At 49.2% G+C, this 21,245-nt stretch overlaps 1 protein-coding gene across 1 annotated transcript in view; it reads left to right on the top strand.

The window, feature by feature from the left end:
* The first annotated feature begins 7,209 nt into the window (after positions 1-7,209).
* Positions 7,210-21,245, top strand: part of ASAP3 (ArfGAP with SH3 domain, ankyrin repeat and PH domain 3) — a 54,023-nt gene continuing 39,987 nt past the window's right edge. The window contains 1 exon segment of the mRNA XM_030913473.1: positions 7,210-7,467. Coding sequence (XP_030769333.1) covers positions 7,339-7,467 — 129 coding nt within the window. The 5' untranslated portion in view covers positions 7,210-7,338.

Genomic DNA, 21,245 nt, shown 5'->3' with positions numbered 1-21,245 from the left:
TCTGTCTCAAAAAAAAAAAAAAAAAAAAAAAAGGAAGCTGCCACCAGTTTAGATGAGGAAAAGGTGTGTGCATGTGCGTGCATGTGTGCATGTGTGTGTGTGCGTAGGTGCTTTGGGTAAGGAAGCCAGGAATTCAGCTTTGCATAGGTTAAGTTCAAGATGGCCTACCAGACTTCCAGGCAGACGTGTCAGGAAGCAGTTGGATATAGTAATCTGCAGGTCAAGGGAGAGGGTCCAGGCTGGAGTTACAAGCTGGGAATCATCAGGATCTAGATGATATTTAAAGCCATGGGACTGGGTGGAATCCCCAAGGGAGGGATCGTGGAGCATGGAGAGGAGTCCTCAGTGCTGAGAAATCAGAAAGAAGAGGAGGAACCAACCAAGGAGTTCAAGAAGGGGCCACTAGTGACTGAGGAAGAAAATCAAAGAAGTGTGGTGTCTTGGGGGCCAAGTGAAGAAATGGTTGAGACGTTAGGCAGCAGCTGGAGGGGCTGCAGTAAAACAAAACAAAAAAGGCTTTGAGCAGTGACCACTGGCTTCAGCGAGCAGAGGGTCACTGGTGGCCTTGATGAGAGCAGTTCAGTGGCTGGTGGGAGCAAAATCCTGATCAGGCGGAGTTTAAGAGAATATCGCAAGGCCAGGCATGGTGGCACGCACCTGTAGTCGCAATGACTCTGGAGGTTGAGGCGGGAGGATCGGTCAAGGTTACAGAGCCATGATCATGCCACTGTGCTCCAGCCTGGGTGACAGAGCGAGACCCTGTCTCTAACCAGTGGCATGATCAAAGCTGTCTATAGCCTCATACTCCTGGGTTCAAGCAATCCTCCCACCTCAGCCTCCTGAGTAGCAGAACATAGCAGGACTACAGACACGTGAGATCACACCTGACTAATTTTTAAATTTTTTGTAGAAGTGAAGTCTCACTGTGTTGCCCAGGTTGGTCTGAAACTCCTGGGCTCAAGTGATCTGTACGCCTCCGCCTCCCAAAGGCATGAGCCATTGTGCCCGACCCCTTGATGGTTTGATTTTATCTGGAAAAAAATCTTGCTCCAGAGAGCAAGCATCCCAGGACCTCTCTGAGCTCATTTCTTACCCTCCCCACTGCTTCACCCCAGCAGCATCCTGGACCCTCCCCTTGGCACGTGGCAGTTTGCCAGTGAACCAAAATCAAGCACGAGAATCTAATAATACCATCAGAGGTGTTTAAATCAGAGCGACTCCATCTTGAATAGGGGCTAAGGCTGAGACCCACTGGCCTGCATTCCCAGAAAGTTGGGCATTCTAAGTCATCGGATGAGATACAGGTCACAAAGAAGTTGCTGATAAAACAGGCTGTGGTAAAGAAGCCAGCCAAAATCCACCAAAACCAAGATTGCTCCAAAAGTGACCTCTGGTCATCCTCACTGTTGATTATATGCTAATTATAATCCAGTAGCATGCTAAGAGACACTCCCACCAGTGCCATGACAGTTTACAAACGCCATGGCAACGTCAGGAAGTTACCCTATAGGGTCTAAAAAGGGAAGGAACCCCTGGTTCTGAGAACTGCCCACCCCTTTCCGGGAAAACTCATGAATAATCCACCCTTGTTTAGCATATAATCAAGAAATGACCATAAAAATGGGCAACCGGTAGCCCCTGGGGGCCGCTTTGCCTACGGGTTGGCCATTCTATATTCCTTTACTTTCCTAATAAACTTGTTTTCACTTTACTCTGTGGACTCACCCCAAATTCTTTTTTGTGCGAGATCCAAGAACCCGCTCTTGGGGTTTGGACCCCTTTCCGGTAACAATACCAGCAGAGGACTGTTCGAGTAGTTGCTCCTGACTCTATATTTATTGATTGTATGCAGAAATGAGGAGAAGTTATCTTGAGAGGTTCTATTTTAAAAATTATGGCACTAAGAGTACAGTTTTTTTTTTTTTTTTGAGACGGAGTCTGGCTCTGTCTCCCAGGCTGGAGTGCAGTGGCCGGATCTCAGCTCACTGCAAGCTCCGCCTCCCGGGTTTACACCATTCTCCTGCCTCAGCCTCCGGAGTAGCTGGGACTACAAGCGTCCGCCACCTTGCCCGGCTAGTTTTTTTTTTTTTTGTATTTTTAGTAGAGACGGGGTTTCACCGTGTTAGCCAGGATGGTCTCGATCTCCTGACCTCGTGGTCCGCCCATCTCGGCCTCCCAAAGTGCTGGGATTACAGGCTTGAGCCACGGCGCCCGGCGGAGAGTACAGTATTAAATGCATTCGGTACATCAAAAATTTGGAATCCTTATAGTTTTCTCTCCTTCTCTATTTTGATCCAATATAAACATAGTCTTGGGCATGACATAATATCAAACACCCATAGATTACTTAAAGATTACCCCAAACCTGGAAGTTCAGAAAAAATTTCACTGTAATTGAATTGTTCACATAATATTTAAGTAAAAACAAAAAGTTATTTTACTTTAAAAGAGAGAGCGAGAGAGAATGGTCAGGCTCAGTGGCTTAGACCTATAATTCCAGCACTTAGGGAGGCTGAGGAGGGAGGATCACTTGAGCCCAAGAGTTCGAGACCAGCCTGGGCAAAGTGAGACCCCTGTTCCCTGACCTCCATATAAAAATTAAAAGTTAGCCCAGTGTGGTGGCACGCATCTGTGGTCCCAGGTATTTGGGCGGCTGAGATGGGAGGATCCCTTGAGCCTAGGAGGTTTAGACTATTGTGAGCCATGATCATGCCACTGCACTCCAGCCCGGGTGACAAAGTGAGACCCTGTCTCAAAATAATAACAATAAAACAAAACAAAAAAGGCTTTGAAGTCATGCAAACCTGGGATGGAATCCTGGTGATATTACTTGTTCATTCTGAGTTTATACAAATTAATCTCTCTGAGCTTTCATTTCACTGAGATGGGAAGCGTAACGTCACCTACCTCATAGGGCTACTGTGAGCAGTGAGTGGGTGTTGAGTGAGCTATTGCTTGTATAGCCCTTGGCCCTGTGACTAGTACATAGTAAATGCTCAATAAATAAATAAGTGTGCCGGAGGCCCAGATAAGGAAACAGATGATTACAGTCCACAGTGGTAATTGCTGTGGTGGGGGATACTGGGTCCTGTAGGAGTCCAGAGTAAGGACGTCAAGGAAGGGTTCTTGGAGGAATTGACATCTAAGTTGGCCAGCTGAAAGGAGGTGGGAGAGCATTACAGACAGATGGGAGAAATGCAGGGGCTCAATCATAGTGGGGACAGAGAGGCAAGAGATCAGCCTGTGAATGGGAGGAGCAACAAGACCGTACAGGGCTAGACATCCACGAAAGGAAGTTTGGTTTTTACTCAGAGAGCAATGGCGGAGCACTGAAGAGTTCTAAGCAGAGGAGCAACAGAACAGATATGCAAGATTAGGGGCAGGGAGACCAGCGAGGAAGTGAGAGGTAGCGGTGGTCTGGACTGGGGTTGGCCTGCAGATGGAGAAGGTGGTCTCACTGGTGAGACTAGTGACAAGACTTGTTTGAGGGGAGCTTGATAGAAGGGAGGAGAGGATGACTCCGAGGGGGTGCATGGTGGTGCATCCCCTCGGAGGGACAGAAAACAATCTGGTGCAAGGGGTGGGCATACGAGATGGTGAGTTCACTTTTGGACCCGTAGAGTTTGAGATGTCTGTCTGTGAGACGGTAAAATGAAACTGTCTCATAGGCGGCTGGATACATAGATCTTGAACTAAAGAGTCCAGGCTGAAAATACAGCCTTGGAAGATGTGGTTGGCTCAGTAACGGCTCCCAAAGATATCCAGGTCCTAATCCATGGAACCTGTAAATGGCACTTATATAGCAAAAGAAACTTCGCAGATGTGATTAAATTAAGGATTTTGAGATGAGGAGATTGTCCTGGATTATTTGGATAGGCCCTAGATATAATCACAAATGTCCTTATAAGAGGGAGGCTGAACACTTTGGGAGGTCCAGGTGGGCGGACCACTTGAGGTCAGGAGTTCGAGACCCGCCTGGCCAACATGGTGAAACTCTGTCTCTACTAAAAATACAAAAAAATAAAAATAAAAAATAAAAAAATTAGCCAGGTGTGGTGGCATGTGCCTGTAATTCCAGCTACTCGGGAGGCTGAGGCACAGAAATCCATTGAACCTGGGAAGCAGAGGTTGCAGTGAGCTGAGATCATACCACAGCACTCCAGCCTGGGCGACAGAGCAAGATCATGTCTCTAAAAAAAAAGAGAGAGAGAGAGGTTGAATTAGCTGGGCGTGGTGTCATGCACCTGCAGTCCCAGCTACTTGGGAGGCTGAGGTGGGAGGATCGCAAAAGCCCAGGAGGTTGAGACTTCAGTGAACTGTGATTACTCCACTGCTTGGAGTGACAGAACAAGACCCTGTCTCAAAAGAAAAAAAAAAAAAAGAGGGGGCCGGGCGCTGTGGCTCACGCCTGTAATCCCAAAACTTTGGGAGGCCGAGGCGGGCAGATCTCCTGAGGTCAGGAGTTCGAGACCAGCCTGACCAACACTGAGAAATCCCATCTCTACTAAACATACAAAATTAGCCGGGCGTAGTGGCGCATGCCTGTAATCCCAGCTACTCTGGAGGCTGAGGCAGGAGAATCGCTTGAACCCGGGAGGCGGAGGTTGTGGTGAGTTGAGATCGCACCATTGCACTTTAGCCTGGGCAACAACAAGAGTGAAACTCCATCTCAAAAAAGAAAAAGAAGAGAGGTGGGGAGGCTGGGAGAAATTTGACCACAGGGAAGAAGGCAAGTAAGATGCTTGAAGATACTGCTGCCCTTGAAGGTGGAAGGTGCCGTAAGCCAAAGAATGCAAAAAATACAGCTCTCAAAGCCGGAAAAGCAAGAAAACAGATGCTCCCTTATAGCATCCAGAGGAAGTAGAGCCCCGCTGATACCTTGGTTTTAGCCCAGTGAAAGTCATTTCAGACTTGTGACCTCCAGAAATGTAAAAGAATAGATGTGGCCAGGCGCGGTGGCTCATGTCTGTAATCCCAGCACTTTGGGAGGCCGAGGTGGGGGGATCACCCAAGGTCAGGAGTTTGAGACCAGCCTGGCCAACATGGCGAAACCCTGTCTCTACTAAAAAATACAAAAATTAGCTGGGTGTGGTGGCACATGCCTGTAATCCCAGTTACTCGGGAGGCTGAAGGAAGTTAGTGGTGATTTGTTATAGCAGCAACAGGAAACTAGTACAGAAGACATCAACATTACCGTTGGGCTTGGATGAGGAAATCCAGGAAGGCTGACAGGGTGAGACATGCAGAGAATTTAGCAGAGAGCTCCCAACGTCTCCAGCATTTAGGATTCCTGTGGAGGAAGCGCATCTCAGAAAGGGCTCTTGGAGCAGCCAGAGGAAGGACAGCCACCAAGTAAAATAGTTCTCCTAGGATTCAGGGGCAAGGGTGTTTCAAGGAGAAGGGAGTGGTTAACATTGTCAGGTGCTCCTAGAAGTCCAGCAAGAAAAGTGCCTGAGTCCAGGAGTTTGAGGCTGCTGTGAGCTATGATCATTGCATTGTACTTCAGCCTGGGCGACAGATTGAGACCTTGTCTCTAAAAATAAATAACAAGAAAAGTGCCTGTTTGGTTTCAAGAGAAGTTGACCTTGAAAGGAACTGTTGGAATAGTTGTCTTCTCTATGAGATGGTACACATTTTTTTCAACTTTTAATTCTTCTTTCTTTCTTTCTTCCTCTCTCTCTCTTTCGAGACAGGGTCTCACTTTGTCACCCAGGCTGGAGTGCAATGGCACAATCTCAGCTCACTGCCTCCTTGACCTCCCAGGTTAAAGTCATTTTTCCTGCCTCAGCCCACCAAGTAGCTGGGACTACAGGCAAGAGCCACTATGCACGCAGCAGGGCTAATTTTTGTATATTTTGTAGAGACAAGGTTTCACCATGTTGCTCAGGCTGACCTTGAACTCCTCCTGAACGATCTGCTCACCTTGGCTTCCCAAAGTGCTAAGATTATAGGCGTGAGCCACCGTGCTCGTCAACTTTTAATTCTATTACACAGTAGTATATGGTCATTGTATAAAAGTTAGGATATACAGATTCACCAAAAGAAAACAAATTACTCATAATGTCTTCAGCTAGTAACATTTTAGTGCATATCTCTCCGGGTTTTTTCTCTTTTTTTTCTTTTCTTTTCTGTGCGAGAAAAGAAAAGATTCTCTAAATTGCCGCCCTGTGGGGTAAAATACCACGAGGCCATTTTAAGAGGGGGAAATTCAGGCTTAGAGAAGCAAGCAATTTATCCAAAGTAACCAAGATTGGAATCTAGGTTCCTCTGACTTCAAAACCAATGTTCCTTGCCGCGGTGCTTTCCTAGTTTTTTACTTGGATAACTTTCCCCCAGAGGACCTCAGGCTTCAAAACTAAACCTAAGTGGATTTCTAATCTGAACCCCATCCGTCATCCGCCCCAAAGGATGGTGGGCCAGGTTAAGGGTCGAAAGGCAGGAGCAGGAAGAGTAAAGGCGAGGGTGCGATCGATGGTCTGGTAAGAGGGAACTGGTACACGCACGTGTTCGGTTCTTCGCAACATCACAAGCAAGCGGGCATCAAGCTTCCCATTGTACAGATACGGAAACTGAGGTTCCGAGAAGAGAAGTAATTTTCCCCAAGTCACACTCCCCGAGCCACACATCCCCGGGGCGGCGGGGGTTATCAGGAGGGAATCCCTGGATGCTTGCAGAGCTTAGGCTGAGAGCTGGACGTACGCAGCAAGGGAGGGGTGGGGCGATTCGGGGCGGAGCGAGGCAAGGAGATTGGGCGGGGCTGGGGAGAGAAGAGGGAAGGGTGGGTTTGGATAGGGCAGAAGGGGCGAGGTCATGGGGAACTCGGAACGAATCAGCAGAGGAGGGAGGAAGAGGCAGGGGACTCTAAGACTGGGCGCGGAGATGGGGCAGCCTGGGCGGTGCGAGGGAGGAGGATTTGGAAGACCCAGAGCGGATGAAAGGAGACAGTACCGTGGAGGGGCAGGGATGGGGAAAGGCGGAGGAGTTTCCACTGAGGCCAGGGGCGGGGCATCGAGCCAGGGGGTGGGGTCTGAGGCTGTGAGGGGCTGGGGGCGGGGCCGAGGGGGCAGGCGAGGGCCCGGGGGTGCGGCCTGAGGTGGCGCGGGGCGGGGACTGGGGCTGGGGCCCGGACTGTGGCCATGGAGGCCGGCGAAGGGCCGGGGGCGGGGCCGTCCCAGCTGAGGATCGGAGAACGGCTGGAGGGGCGGGGGCGGGGCCTGCGAAGGGGCGGGGCGTGCGGAGGCCGGGACGGCGCCCCCGGCAGGCAGTGAGGCCGGCTGAGCGTGGAGCAGCACAGTGCCCCCCGCGCCCCGCTCCGGCAGCCCTACGCCCGCGCCCGCCATGCCTGAGCAGTTCAGCGTCGCCGAGTTCCTGGCCGTCACCGCCGAAGACCTCAGCTCCCCGGCTGGGGCCGCCGCCTTCGCCGCCAAGATGCCCCGGTGCCGGGGGGCGGCGCTGGCGCGGGAGGAGGTAAGGGGGCCGAGGCGGGAGGGGTCGGGGGTCGGCGCCCGGCCTGGCCTTGACCTCCACAGGCGTGACCCGAACTGCGACGGCCCTTCACCGCGCCCCGAAACCTGCCCCCTCCCTAGGTCTGGGAGGACCGACCGCATCTCCAACAGCTGCGTCCTTACCGTCGAGGCGGGGAGAGGCCCAAGGGACCGTTTTGGGGGGCCTCGAGGTCACTTCGATGACAAACTCCACAGTACGTCGGGGGACGTACCCCAAGTCCCCCGCGTGACCGCCTCATCACATATGTGTTTGCCTAGCGCCTTCCAGCCTCAGTTTGCGTTTTCATCTTCGGAGCCCCACAAGTGTGACCCCCGAGTCACTCCTCTTCTGAGAAGCAGGCTTCCCGCCTCAGTCCTGAACTTTCTTCCCCCGGGCTGCAAGGAAGCCCTCTCCCCCTTGCGGCTGGTTCGGAGATTTGGCCCGCGTTTGTGGAATGAATGCGGATGGGAAGGCGCCAGGAGCCGGGGTTCACCTTGGCCCGGCTGTTGGCAAGTTTATCGTCTCCTCTCCCCTCCCCTCTCCTCTTTGTCTTTCCCAGCAAAGCGTCCCAGGCCTTTTCTTTCGGCCTTGCAGGCTGCCCCACCCCATTCCCATGCTCTTCGGAGTTCCTTCCATTCCTCTTCTCCGAACCTGCCGCAGCTTTCCCCAGCTCCTCTGCAAGGAATATTCTAGGACAGACACCCCGTGGCCTTGGTCCAACGGAGAATAATGTGTTTTTACAGCTCCCCATCCGAAGGATGCCCTGAATTTGGGTGGCATTTTGGACCTCAGCAACGGCTGTATCCTTCCACCCTTCACCCTAAGTGTACTAGGCACCCACTGTAGGGCAGATACAAAGCTCAGTAGTTCATAACACCCTGCACCAGTGTCGGGAAATCTCTCCTTCTCTTCTTCTCTCTTGGCAGGCTGACCCTCCATCTCGGAGTCTTATTGTATCACTTTGTAAGGGTGATAGAGGATTGTGGAAGGAGCATCGACTTTGGGGAAGGCAGACCTTTTTTCAGACGCTGGCTCTGCAGTTTGCCATTTGGGTGAACGTGGGCATGTGACCTGTTCTGTCATCTGTGGAATGGGGGTAACAATGTGTACCTCACATGAGACAATGCATATAAAGCATGCATCTTTTTTTTAGGGACAGAGTCTCGCTCTATCCCCCAGGCTGGAGTGCAGTGGTGCAATCTCGGCTGACTGCAATCTCTGCCTCCCTGGTTCAAGCAGTTCTCATTCCTTAGCCTCCCAAGCGGCTGGAATTACAGGCGTGCGCCACCACACCCGGCTAATATTTGTATTTTTAGTAGAGACAGGGTTTCATCATGTTGGTCAGGCTGTTCTTGAACTCCTGAGCTCAGGCAATCTATCTGCCTTGGCCTCTCAAAGTGCTAGGATTATAGGCGTGAGCCACTGCGCTGGCCCGTGCTTCTTGATAAATGCAATGATTATTATCAGTTTAATTGGCAGATCTCTTTAGACAGTGATTGGGTCTCTTTTGTCTTCATTTGTCTCACAGAGCCTAGCCTTGTCTCATTTGTCTCACGGAGCCTAGCCTACCACTTTGCACATAGTAGGAGTACATGTTTTGTTAAAATAAGCAGCCGGTCAGGTTTGGCTTCCTTCTTTGGGCAGAGCCAGTAGCTTGGAGTCCACTGCCTGTGGATGTGGGTTATATTTTACTGTGGGGCTTACAGGGAAACACTGCTGTCCAGCCCATCCTTTGGAGAGCTTTCTGAGGTTTGTCTTCATAGCCTTACATTTCACGACTCAGAAGAGCTCAGTGCCATCTGCATTCTTAGGGATTTCATGGTTCATCCTTCTGCCCAGGTTGTTCATTAGAATCTTAGAGCAGGAGAAGGGGCTCCAATATGAACCTTATCCATGGACAGAAATGCCCATTTATGTAAGTGTAAAGTGTAAGCACTGTGTGTGTTGGGGAGGGGCCCTTAGAATGGGTCTAGAGGCCGCAGCAGGCTCTGTTCAGGGCTCAGCTTTGCCCCAGTTCAGGCAAGACAAAACCCATCCTCCTTTGCCTTCAGATTTTTGGTTTGGTGCACGCAGAGGTTCCAACAAAAAGGCTTGTGGCCCCCAAACACAGCTTTTCTCTTCAGCATTTCAGGGCCCCAAAAGTTAGAGTCTGACCTTTGGATTAGACTTCCCTGAGGTTTCCTGTTTGGTTTTGTATTTGCATTTATATTTTGCGATTACATTGTGTTTACATGTAGTTTGATGCTGCAATTTTTTCCCCCAGTTCTGGGCATGACTAACTCACCCCCAGGCTTGAAGCTCTACTTGACCGAATCAAAATGCAACTGATTCTTAAGTCAAGTCTTCCAGTTCTAGCTGGTTTCCTGGGAGTAACTAGGGACCCTGTCCTGGGACTTGCAGCCCTTTTGTACAGTCCTCCTGGGAAGGACCCTGGGCAGATCACAGGAAACTAGAATGTCAGGGTTGAGGGACCCTTTCAAGATAGAGACCAGCTAGAAAGTCTCTCAGATAAGATGGAGAAACTGAAGTCCAGAGAGGCCAAGAGACTTGTGCAAGCTCCTGCAGCTGGGTAGTGGGAAAGTTAGCATTTCTACCCACATGTTTTACCCCGGTCCTGTTCTCTTGCCTTTTAAAGTCCATCTGTCTGTCTTCCCTATGTAACTTCTCTGAACCTCATTATTTTATCCTTAAAATGGATCTCTTAATCACTCCCTGCTCACCTTACTGGGTTGTTAAAGTTTTTTGTGTTAAATTATGAAACAGCATGCAAATGTGAGGGAGTGTATTAAGATAGTCATTACGTCAACTGGCCTCTTCCTGTCTTGGGCCCCTTTATGCCCATGATGTCATTGATATTCACAACAACAGGTGAAACCCGGCCTAGGGCAGTGAAGGCAGCTGCCCTGTGTCACATAGTGGGTCTCTCTGACTCTGCTGTGCTCTGCCTGGGCTCTGGCCAGCTCTCTGTGCCATCTCGACGGACATAAAGGACGCTAAGGACATAAAGATGCTGCTTTGATTTGCTGACTGACTAGGGAGAAGCAGCCTGTTACAGGGAGATCAGTAAGAACCCCAGGAGTTTGTCCTGAGTCCCCAGAGAAAGGTACAGTGAATGCCATAAGAGGCAAGTGGAGCAGGAGAGGGAGAGAGCAGTAAGAACTCGTGCAATGTGGGAGAAGTTCCTGGGGGAGGTGATACTTCCAGGTGGAAGGATAGATGAACCCCATTTAGCAGAGAGGACAAGGGGGTGAATTCAGAGACTGGTGGGAAGAGCGCATATTGGGAACCAAGTAAGCCATTTTGACCAGAGCTAAGAATTCATACTATATTGTGTGCCTCAAACTGCTAGTGGACACACACCCACCCCCTGAGTAGGTGTCAGATGAAGCAGTCTGCCACAAATAGGAGGTCTTCAAAGGCTTGTTTTGTATATATTTTTTGAAATTTTAAAATAAAATTTTAATTTGACAAGCAGCACAATTTATTATTATTTTATTTTTTGAGACAGGGTCTTACTCTGTCACCCAGGCTGGAGTGCAGTGGCACAATCATGGCTCATCACAGCCTCAGCCTCCCGGGCTCAGGTGATTTTCCCACCTCAGCCTCCTGAGTAGCTAGGATTACAGGCGCCTGGTTAATTTTTTTTTTTTTTTTTTTGAGACGGAGTTTCACTGTGTCGCCCAGGCTGGAGTGCAATGGCGCCGTCTCGGCTCACTGCAAGCTCCGCCTCCCGGGTTCAAGTGATTCTCTTGCCTCAGTCTCCCGAGTAGCTGGGACTACAGGCACATGTCACCACGCCTGGTTAATTTTTTGTGTGTATTTTTTTTTTTTTTTTTTTTTGGTAGAGACGGGGTTTCATTGTGTTAGCCAGGATGGTTTCAATCTCCCGACCTCATGATCTACCCGCCTCGGCCTCCCAAAGTGCTAGGATTACAGGCGTGAGCCACCACACCTGGCATGCCTGGTTAATTTTTGTATTTTTTGTAGGGATGGGGTTTCAGCATGTTGCCTGGCTGGTCTTGAACTCCTGGGCTCAAGCGATCTGCCCACCTTGGCCTCTGAAAATGTTAGGATTACAGGCGTGAGCCACCATGCTCGGCCAGGGCATAATTTTTAATAAGAAATTTAAAACGTAACAGACAAGGCCTATGAACAACTATCTCAATCCCTATATTCTCCCCAGAGGTAATTGCTATGGAAATGTACATGCTTCCCAATGTATGTTCTCATGGAAAATGTATTATCAGTGGGGGAATGGGAGTGGCTGGGGGAATGTTTACCTAAATTGGTATCAGGTCTTATAATGCACAGTTTAAATTGTTTTGGAGTCACATTTTTCTTTTCCTTTGTGACTTTTGCTTTTTTGAATCTTGTTTTGGAAAGGATTTCCTTCTTAATTTTTAATATTCTTGAGAATTTTACAGTTTGCTTTGTAATATGTATTTTAGTGTTAAAATTGTGTAATCTTAGAGATGGTTTGCAAAAAACATAAACTCTGTCAAGCTTGTTTCTGTTGGAGGGAAATTTGTTTGTTTGTTTTTTGATCATCAGGCAAGAAGATTGAGGGAAATTGGCTTTAAAGAATTAGATGTGCCTCATGGGACTGAAGAACAAGAGGTAAAAGTACAGCTCTCCAGGGCCTGGAACTGGAGGCGGGGAAGTTGTCAGGAACTAAGGCAGCTGCTTCATCATTCTTGTTCTTTCCTGCCTCTGCTTCTCTCTGCACATCTGATCAGTGCTTTTGCTCATTCATCATCACACAGGCCCCAAAGCACAGCCCCCATGCTCACGTGACCTCACTGGGCCAGTGTCTAAAGGTAACCGGACACAAGATTGAGCCAGTCTTATGTCCCACTTCCAAGTTCCTGGCAAAGGTTGACAGCCCAGCCCAGCTTCTGGATAGGTTCCAGTAGTTGGGTCTCCACCCCTGGTTTCATCACCAGAGGTCATTGAGGGAAAGTGACAGGCAGGGTAAACATGGCCATTGAGATCTACGGTGTGGGAGGGGGCACTTCTCAGAGAAGAGGGGCGCAGCCTGGAAAGTCACCTCAGAAGTATCTATGGCGATTCCTCTTTATTTCACACAGTCCAGGTTCCAGGGAGAGGTGCCTTGCCCATCCTGTTCTGTACCTCCCTGGTTTAGATCATTTATGCATACTCTCAGGTATAGAAGAACCCGTTTAGAAAACTCAGGTACAGGAGATTTTTATTTTTTATTTTTATTTTTATTTTTTCGAGACGGAGTCTCGCTCTGTTGCACAGGCTGGAGTGCGGTGGTGCGATCTCAGCTCACTGCAAACTCCGTCTCCCGGGTTCACACCATTCTTCTGCCTCAGCTTCCCGAGTAGCTGGGACTACAGGTGTCCACCACCACGCTCGGATAATTTTTTGTATTTTTAGTAGAGACAGGTTCACCGTGTTAGCCAGGATGGTCTTGTTCTCCTGACCTTGTGATCTGCTCACCTCGGCCGCCCAAAGTGCTGGGATTACAGGCGTGAGCCACTGTACCCGGCTGGAGTTTTTTTTTTTTTTTAAGACAGAGTTTCACTCTTGTCATCCAGGCTGGAGTGCAATGGCGCAATCTGGGCTCACTGCAACCTCCACCTCCTGGGTTCAAGCTGGGATTCAAGGATTCTCCTGCCTCAGCCTCCCGAGTAGCTGGGATTACAGGTACCCGCCACCATGCCCGGCTAATTTTTGTACTTTCAGTAGAGAGGGGTTTTGCCATGTTGGCCAGGCTGGTCTCGAACTCCTGACCTCAGGTGATCCGCCTGCCTCTGCTTCCCAAAGTGCTGGGATTATAGGCGTGAGCCACTGCGCCCAGCCAGGTATAGGAGTTTAAAAGATTTAAAAGATGAGATTAGAATGCTAAAGGGGTGCAGCAAGACTTGGAGGGTCTTGAATGCCAATTGAGCATTCTGACTTTTTGTTGGGCAGTGGGGACGAGTAGACCCAATCATGTTGCTCAAGGAATGGATGAGGTTGGCCCTGCCAGCTCCATGCCAGGCCCTGTGTGAGGCACTGGGCAGATGCATCGCTCAGTTAAAGAGATACAGTCCCTGCCCTGTGGACCTTACAGTCTTCTGGCAAAGCCCGGCAGTAAGCAGGTAAACAAGTCACAACCGGGTGCTGTGGCTTATGCCTGTAATGCCAGCACTTTGGGAGGCCAAGGTGGGAGGATCACTGGAGCCCAGGAGGTTGAGGCTGCAGTGAACTCTGATGGTGCCACTGCACTCTAGCCTGGGTAATAGAGCAAGACCCTGTCTCCAAAACAAAACAAAACAAACAAAAAGAACAAATAAGTCAGAAATTGCTCATTGTACTAAGTGGTACGAAGACTCATCCTCCTTGTCAAGGCCTTCCTTGAGGTTTGTTCCGGGTCCTCATCTCTTCAGGGAATCTTGTCCACACGTGTGGCCTTAGTTACCTCTCATCTCCAGGTGACTCACACATTTGTACCTGTAGCCCAGATCCTCATGTCCCACTGCACACTTGACCACACTTCTGACTTTCCTCCAGGCTCCCTTCCAGCATTCTTTTCACAATGAGTGGTGTGACCTCTCACCTCCACTTGTGCCCCTCATCACCAAGGATCATCAGTTTTACCTTCTTTTTTTTTTTTTTTGAGATGGAGTCTCCCTCTGTCACCCAGGCTGGAGTGTGGTGGCGTGATCTCAGCTCACTGCAACCTCCATCTCCCGGGTTCAAGTGATTCTGCTGCCTCAGCCTCCCCAAGCCAGGTGGATCACCTGAGGTCAGGAGTTCGAGACCAATCTGGCCAACATGGTGAAACCCCGTCTGTACTAAAAGTACAAAACTTAGCCGGGTGTGGTGGCACATGCCTGTAATCCCAGCTACTCAGGTGGCTGAGGCACAAGAATTGCTTGAACTCGGGAGGTAGAGGTTGCAATGAGTCCAGATCGCACCATTGCACTCCAGCCTGGGTAGCAGAGCAAGACTCTGTCCCCCCCGGCAAAAAATTATTTTATTAAGATCTAATTTGTCAATAGATTTTGACTTGTATGAGGATAGAAACTAATCTCACTCTTGTGTCCCTAGTATTTACCATAGAACCATAGTGTGTTTTCAGAAAATATTGGTTGAATAACAAATGAAAGGAAAAAAAACTAAAAAGGAACATTTGTAGAGAATAATGGTATGGGGGTGCTCCAGATGGAGGGGACATCTGGCAAAGGCCCTGAGGCAGTAAAGAAGCTGAAATATATGTGACCCTGAAAAGGGGCCCAAGGGGCAAAAAAACTGAGGTGGGCAAAGGGAAGGGTGGCACTGGCTGAGTTCGGGTGGCGGTGGCGAGGTCATATTCAAGTTTGATGGCCCTGGTAGTGAGTTTAAGTTTTATTTCGTATACAGGCAAGCAACATAATCCAGTTTATATTTTAGAAAGATCGTATCAGTTGTTGTCTGGAGACCAGATTGGAAGGGCCAGGAGAGGACCCAAGGAGGCCATGCAGTTATTTAGGGAAGAGATGATGGTGGTGTGGATAGGGTTGTGGTTGGTGGAGGAGGAGAGAAGAGCACAGATTGTAGAAGTGTTTTATAAGCAGTCAAGATTTGTTGATGTACTACATGTGGGCAGTGCTCAAGACTGGGTCCCACATTTCTTTTTTTCTTTTTCTTTTTTTTTTTTGTTTGATTGGGATGCAGTCTCACTCTGTTGCTCAGGCTGGAGTACAGTGGCACCATCTCGGCTTACTGCAACCTCCACCTCCGGGGTTCAAGTGATTCTCCTGCCTCAGCCTCCCAAGTAGCTGGGACTACAGGTGCCCGCCACCAAACCCAGCTCATTTTTGTATTTTTAATAGAGACAGGGTTTCACCATGTTGGCCAGGCTGATCTCAAACTCCTGACCTCAAATGATCCGCCCGCCTCAGCCTCTCAAAGTGCTGGGATTACAAGTGTGAGCCACCGTGCACAGCCTTAAATTTCTGATGGAAGGGTGCCATATACCGAGAAGGGGAAATCTGGCAGGGGAACAGGTTTGGGGAGAAAATAAGAATTCTATTTTTTTTTTAATTTTTGGTGTTTTAGAGACAGGGTCCCCTTCTTTTGCCCAGGCTGGAATGCAGTGTTGCAATCATAGCTCACCACAGCCTTGAATTCCTGGGCTTAAGCAATCCTCCCGCTTCCATAGGCACATGCCACCACATCCATGCTAATTTGTTTTTTCTTTTGGTAAAGATGAGGTCTCATTGTGTTACTTAGGCTGGTCTCAAACTCTTGGGCTTAAGTGATCCTCCTGCCTTGGCCTCCCAAAGTGTTAGGGTTACAAGCACGAGCCACTTGCGCCTGGCTAATAATTCTATCTGTATATCTTTATAGGTCTTGAGACATCCAAGTGGAGATGTCAAGAAGGCAGTATGTGAGTTTGAAATTCAAAGGAGCAGGCTGGAGATACACATTTGAGAGCTGTCAGCATTGAGACAGTGGGTTTCAAACCTGCATCTGTGTCAGAATCACCTGGCATCATTCCCAGAAAGTATGATTCAGTAGAGGTATCTTAGGCTTTTTATGGCAAGCAAGAGAAACCATCCTGAGCTGATTTAAGCAGAAAAGGGCTGCACTGAAAGGGAATGTTCAGTAGCTCACAGAATTTCTGAGAAGTTGGAAAACTGGGGCTGAGCAGCAGGCAGGATCTCAGCCAAAATCATGCCACCGAGCCAGTTTGGCAGGACACTGCTGCCACACACTAAATGCCATTGCTGTGTCACCGTCCCCTGGACACTAGGCACCATTGCTGCTGTTGTCACCAGCATTGGAATGGATCTTCCACTGTGCTCCTGATTCAAACTCTCTAATGAGGGCTTCTAATTGGTTGAGCTTAGGTGTAAGGGAGTCTGGAAAAGCAAGAATTTTTTTGTTTTCAGCATTCATAGGAGGTGAACTCTGCCAAGACTTGTGCAGCTAGGAAGTCCCCAGACATAAGAAGGAGGTCAGCTGCCAGACTGGCACACAATGACGGATGTACTTGACAGCAGGTTTGCCAGCTTGTGGGACTGTCTGGGTATCTGCATTTAAACCAGCACCCTGGAAATTCCCATGCAGGTGCTGCCTGAATCACATTTGCATCCATTGCTTGAACTAGTACTTAAAGCTGTGGGGGCTGGGCGTGGTGGCCCACACCCGTAATCCCAGCACTTTGGGAGGCTGAGGCAGGGGGATCACTTGAGGTCAGGAGTTTGAGACCAGCCTGGCCAACATGGTGAAACCCTGTCTCACTAAAAATGCAAAAAATTAGCCGGGTGTGGTGGCAGGCACCTGTAATCCCAGCTACTCAGAGGCTGAGGTAGGAGAATCGCTTGAACCTGGGAGGTGGAGGTTGCAGTGAGCCAAGATTGCACCACTGCACTCCAGCCTGGGTGAAAAGGCAAGACTGTGTCTCAAAAAAATAAAAAAAATAAAAAATAAATAAAGCTCTGGAATGGACAAGGTCACCTAGAGAGAGGAGGGAAGAAGGCCCAGGCCCAAGCTCTGGGGACCCTCAGTATCAAGAGATTGGGATAGGAAGAGGAATTAATAAAGGAGACCAAGAATGAGCTGCCAGTGGGGAAGGAAGGAAATAAGACAGTGCTGTGCCTCAGAAGCCAGAAGAGAAGTGTTCTGAGGAGAAGGGGTGCTCGACTGTGTTAGATGCTGTCCAGATGCCCAGAGGTAAAATAAGACAATGACAGAGACACAGCCTCTGGCTTTGGCAACATGGAGGTCATTAGGAACCTTAAGAGCAGATTTATGGCTCACGCCTGTAATCCCAACACTTTGGGGGGCTGAGGTGGGTGGATCACCTGAGGTCAGGAGTTCGAGACCAACCTGGCCAACATGGCAAAACCCCATCTCTATTAAAAATACAAAAATTAGCCAGGCATGGTGGCAGGCACCTGTGATCCCAGCTACTCAGGAGGCTGAGGCAGGAAAATTGCTTGAACCCGGGAGATGGATGTTGCAGTGAGCCGAGATCGTGCCACTGCAGATACAGCAAGACTCCATCTCAAAAAAAAAAAAAAAAAAAAAGAAAAAAGAAAAAGAGAAAAAAAAGAGAGCAGATTTAATGCCATTTTCGCCTCTACACCAGCCTGGACTGATTTGAGGAGGGGGCAGATGAGAAGTTCTCCTGAGAAGGGAAGCAGAGACATAGGGTGTGGCTAGGACCCTGGGATCAACAGGGTTTTCTAGGATGGACTGGGGACCCAACTCCACTGAGCCAGCCTCCTCCCTACCAACAGTCTCTGCACAGGGGGCCAAGGGTCTTTCCAGAGTTGTCAGCCTTGAGCCTGTCTCTCAAAGTCTCCTCTCCCCAAATTTGTCTTTTTTTGTACTCACTTCCTTGCCTAGTGTTCAGCTGTTTCTGGTCACTGAGGTGCAAGGAGACAGATGACTCAGGCAGATTTGGAGGCAGAAACTGTAACTTTAGGTCAGAGCAGAAGGAACATGCTTTCCCTGAAGGCGACTTGATCATATCATTCGCAGACAAGATGCTGCTAGAGAGTCCCTTTGATGGACCTAGAACTTGGGCCCAGGGCAGATGAGGGAGTGAGACCCACAGGGGCACAGTGAGTGGCTTCTGTGACTCTAGGGCAGGGCCCTGAGAAAACTGTGATTCCACCTCACCAACGTCACAGGAGGTGCTTTGGAGGGCATGGGAGGCTGAGCTGGGAACAGCTGCTGAAGGTTCTCTCACTTGACTGGTTTTAGACCTTGAAAGAGCTTTTAAGAATCTCAGCTGCCGCGGGCTACACCCAAACCCACTGAATCAGAATCTCCCAAGGGCGAGGCCTGGGCAAGTGTGCAGTTTAGAAGTTCCCAGGTAACTGATGGGCAGTCGGGGTGAAAACTATTGTGGTAAGCTATTGCATGCCCACTGAAGGTTGGTAATCCATTAAGCCATATTTACTCAACGCCTGTGGTGTACAAAGGCAGGCTCTGAGGGCATGGAGAGAACCAGACAAGGTCCCCTTCTTGGTGGGAGGACTCTGCCAGTGAAAAGTTGATTGACAGCCTGTAGCATACAGGGTTGTGGCTGAGGTCTGTGGCGAGAGTCCAGTAACTAAAGTCAGACAGACTTGGGTTTGAATTCCTATTGGCTATGTGACTTTGGGCAAATGACTTAACCTTTCTGAATCTTGGTTTTCTGATCTGTGAATTAGGGATGATGATAACTGTCTTATGGATTTGTTTGAGGGAATAACACATAAAAAATCTAGCAAGCATATGCCTAGCACGTAACAGGTACTTAGTAATTTTTAAAAATTCCCTCTTACTGTAAACACAAGTACACCTGTGCACAGGATAGTTAAAGAGATCAGGAAACATACAGAGAAAAGAGGAAAGTAATTGCAATAGGGATGAGGTAATTACCATGAGTGAGTGTTGAGATTATCTGTGTGGTCCTGGCACCAGAGCAAAAAGGGAAACCTTGTATACCTTGGAGGTGTTGGGGAATGAACAGCTGAGCCTGATTTTAGACAAGGCAGGGTCTTCCCTCAGCTCTGCCCTTTGCTCTCTGCCTTCTGTTCATTTCTTTGTCAAACATTTGCTGAGGCCAGTGCGGTGGCTCATACCTGTAATCTTAGCACTGTGGGAGGCCAAGGTGGGAGGATCACTTGAAGCCAGGAGTTTGAGACCACCCTGGGCAACAAAGAAAGACCCTGTCTCTACAAAAACAAAACAAAACGTTTGCTGAGAGGCTACCTAGCAGTTCTCAGTCCTGGCTGCACCCTACAATCCCTTAGGTTGCTTCTAGGGAGATTTCTTCTCATTCAGGTAAAATTCACATAACAGAAAACTCACCATTTTAAAATGTACAATTCATTGGCCTTAAGTATAGTCACAGTGTTGTGCAGTCATCACCACTATGTAATTCCAGAACATTTCCATCACCCCAAAAAGAAACCCTGTATTGATTAGTAGTTACTCTCCACTCTCTTTCACCCGGCCCCCAGCAACTTTCCATCTCTATGGCTTTACCTATTCTGGACAGTTCATGTGAATGAAATCCTACTATATGTGACCTTTTGTGTCTGATCTCTTTCAATTGCATGTTTTCAAGGTTCATCCATGTTGTCTGGGTTGTGTTAAAAAGCAGTAAAAATAGGAACAATAAACACATCAGGCAGTGTTGTAAGCATTTTTCAGATATTAACACATCATAACACAGGGCCTGTCCAGTTATTTGGATACATAGAAGGTGTCTGCTGGGCAGGAATAGCTACCGTGAAGTCCTTTCTGTGTGTCATATGCTGGGCCATGTGCTTCAATGCCTGACTGAGTTCAGTCTGATTAGATAGATGCTGTTATTATGCCGTTTGACAGATGGGGAACATCTGTCAGAGAAGCTGTGTCACTTGCCTCATGTCACACAGCTAAGAGGACTGGAACCAGAATTTGGATTTTAGGACAGTACGACTTGAAAGCTGGAGTCCTTAACCCTTGCTCTCTTTTCTGTATTGCCATTGGGCCTTGCTAATGTGTATTCATATATTTAATTATTCATTCATTCATTCCATACGTGCTTATTAACACCCATATCCTGAGCCTTGTGTTGAGTGCTGCAGATACAAAGGTAAATGAGCCATTCCCTGCCTTTCTGGAGTTTTCAGCCCCGTAAAGATCAGACAAGTATGGCAAATAAGGGCCTGGATGCTCTAATGAAAGCCTGTAGTGGGCACAGGATGGAATAAAGGCAGGCAGGATCAGTTCTGTTGTGGTGGGGAGGGGGTGACCTGTAAGTTGAGTCGGGAAAGATGAAGTGTTTACTAGACAGAATGGGGCAGAGGGAGCAGCATGAGCAAAGGTCTGATGACTGGAAACAGTTTGGCATATTTAGGAAATTGCCAAGAGTTCGATAGAGCTGGTTTTAAGGGATCAGTGATGTATAGCAAGTCCAAGTGGGGGGCAAGGAGGGATTAATCCTGGCCAAAAAGGGAACCCAGAAGGTGGGAAGTACCGTTTGTTGCTCTGTCCAAGAGGGCAGACCAGGTTCTTCCCCAGGGTTGGGTGGAATTCAGGGCTTGGGGCCAGGGGTTGGGTAGAAACCTTTGGCGGTTAGTCCAGCAAAGTTCTTGTTCTCTTAGCTCATCACCGCCAAGCAATCTCCTGAGGACAATCCCAGCCAGGAAACTTGGGGTTTGCAGAGGCCTCAGCATACATCGAGGGTGTGGCTCCCTTCCTGCAACCCCTCTTCCTCCCTGCTTCCCACCACCCCACAAGGGGCAGCCTGTAAGGCTGAGCTGGTGAGGCTGGACAAGTGCCCAGGCTAGGAAGACGTCTGCAGAGGCCTGACCAAGGGGCACACGGCCAGTCACGGGCTCCAGCAGTGCAGGAAGGAAAACAGCAAGAGGCCAAAGGATCCTGAAATAATAAATGTCAGAGCAGACAGGAGCCTTCCTTGTCACCACCCTAACCCTTCATTCCAGAAGAGGAGTCAGAGGCTCAGGGTGGGAAGGAGACTGGCCAGGTCACACTGCGGGACAGGGGTAGGGCTGGGGCTGGCTCTGGGTCCTGGCTCCCAGGCCTTGCAGTGTAGCCACTGCAGCGGCTGTGGGGTGACAAGCAGGGCCAAGGGCCACCTTTGCATGGATGAGGCAGAGGGATAGCTGGGAAGAGCACTGCCCTCCTCTGGCACCTCCTTCTGCCCCAGCCTGGACTCTCAGGTGCTGGGAGTGGGGGCTGATCCAGAGGAAAACCATTTGGAGTCTTTGGCTCGCTCCTGCTGGCGGCTGAGGTTGGAGCAGCCTTGTGGGGTGTGA

Source organism: Rhinopithecus roxellana, chromosome 12 (genome assembly GCF_007565055.1).
Source record: "Rhinopithecus roxellana isolate Shanxi Qingling chromosome 12, ASM756505v1, whole genome shotgun sequence".
Classification (NCBI taxonomy): domain Eukaryota; kingdom Metazoa; phylum Chordata; class Mammalia; order Primates; family Cercopithecidae; genus Rhinopithecus; species Rhinopithecus roxellana.
This window is presented reverse-complemented; position numbering and strand designations above follow the sequence as displayed.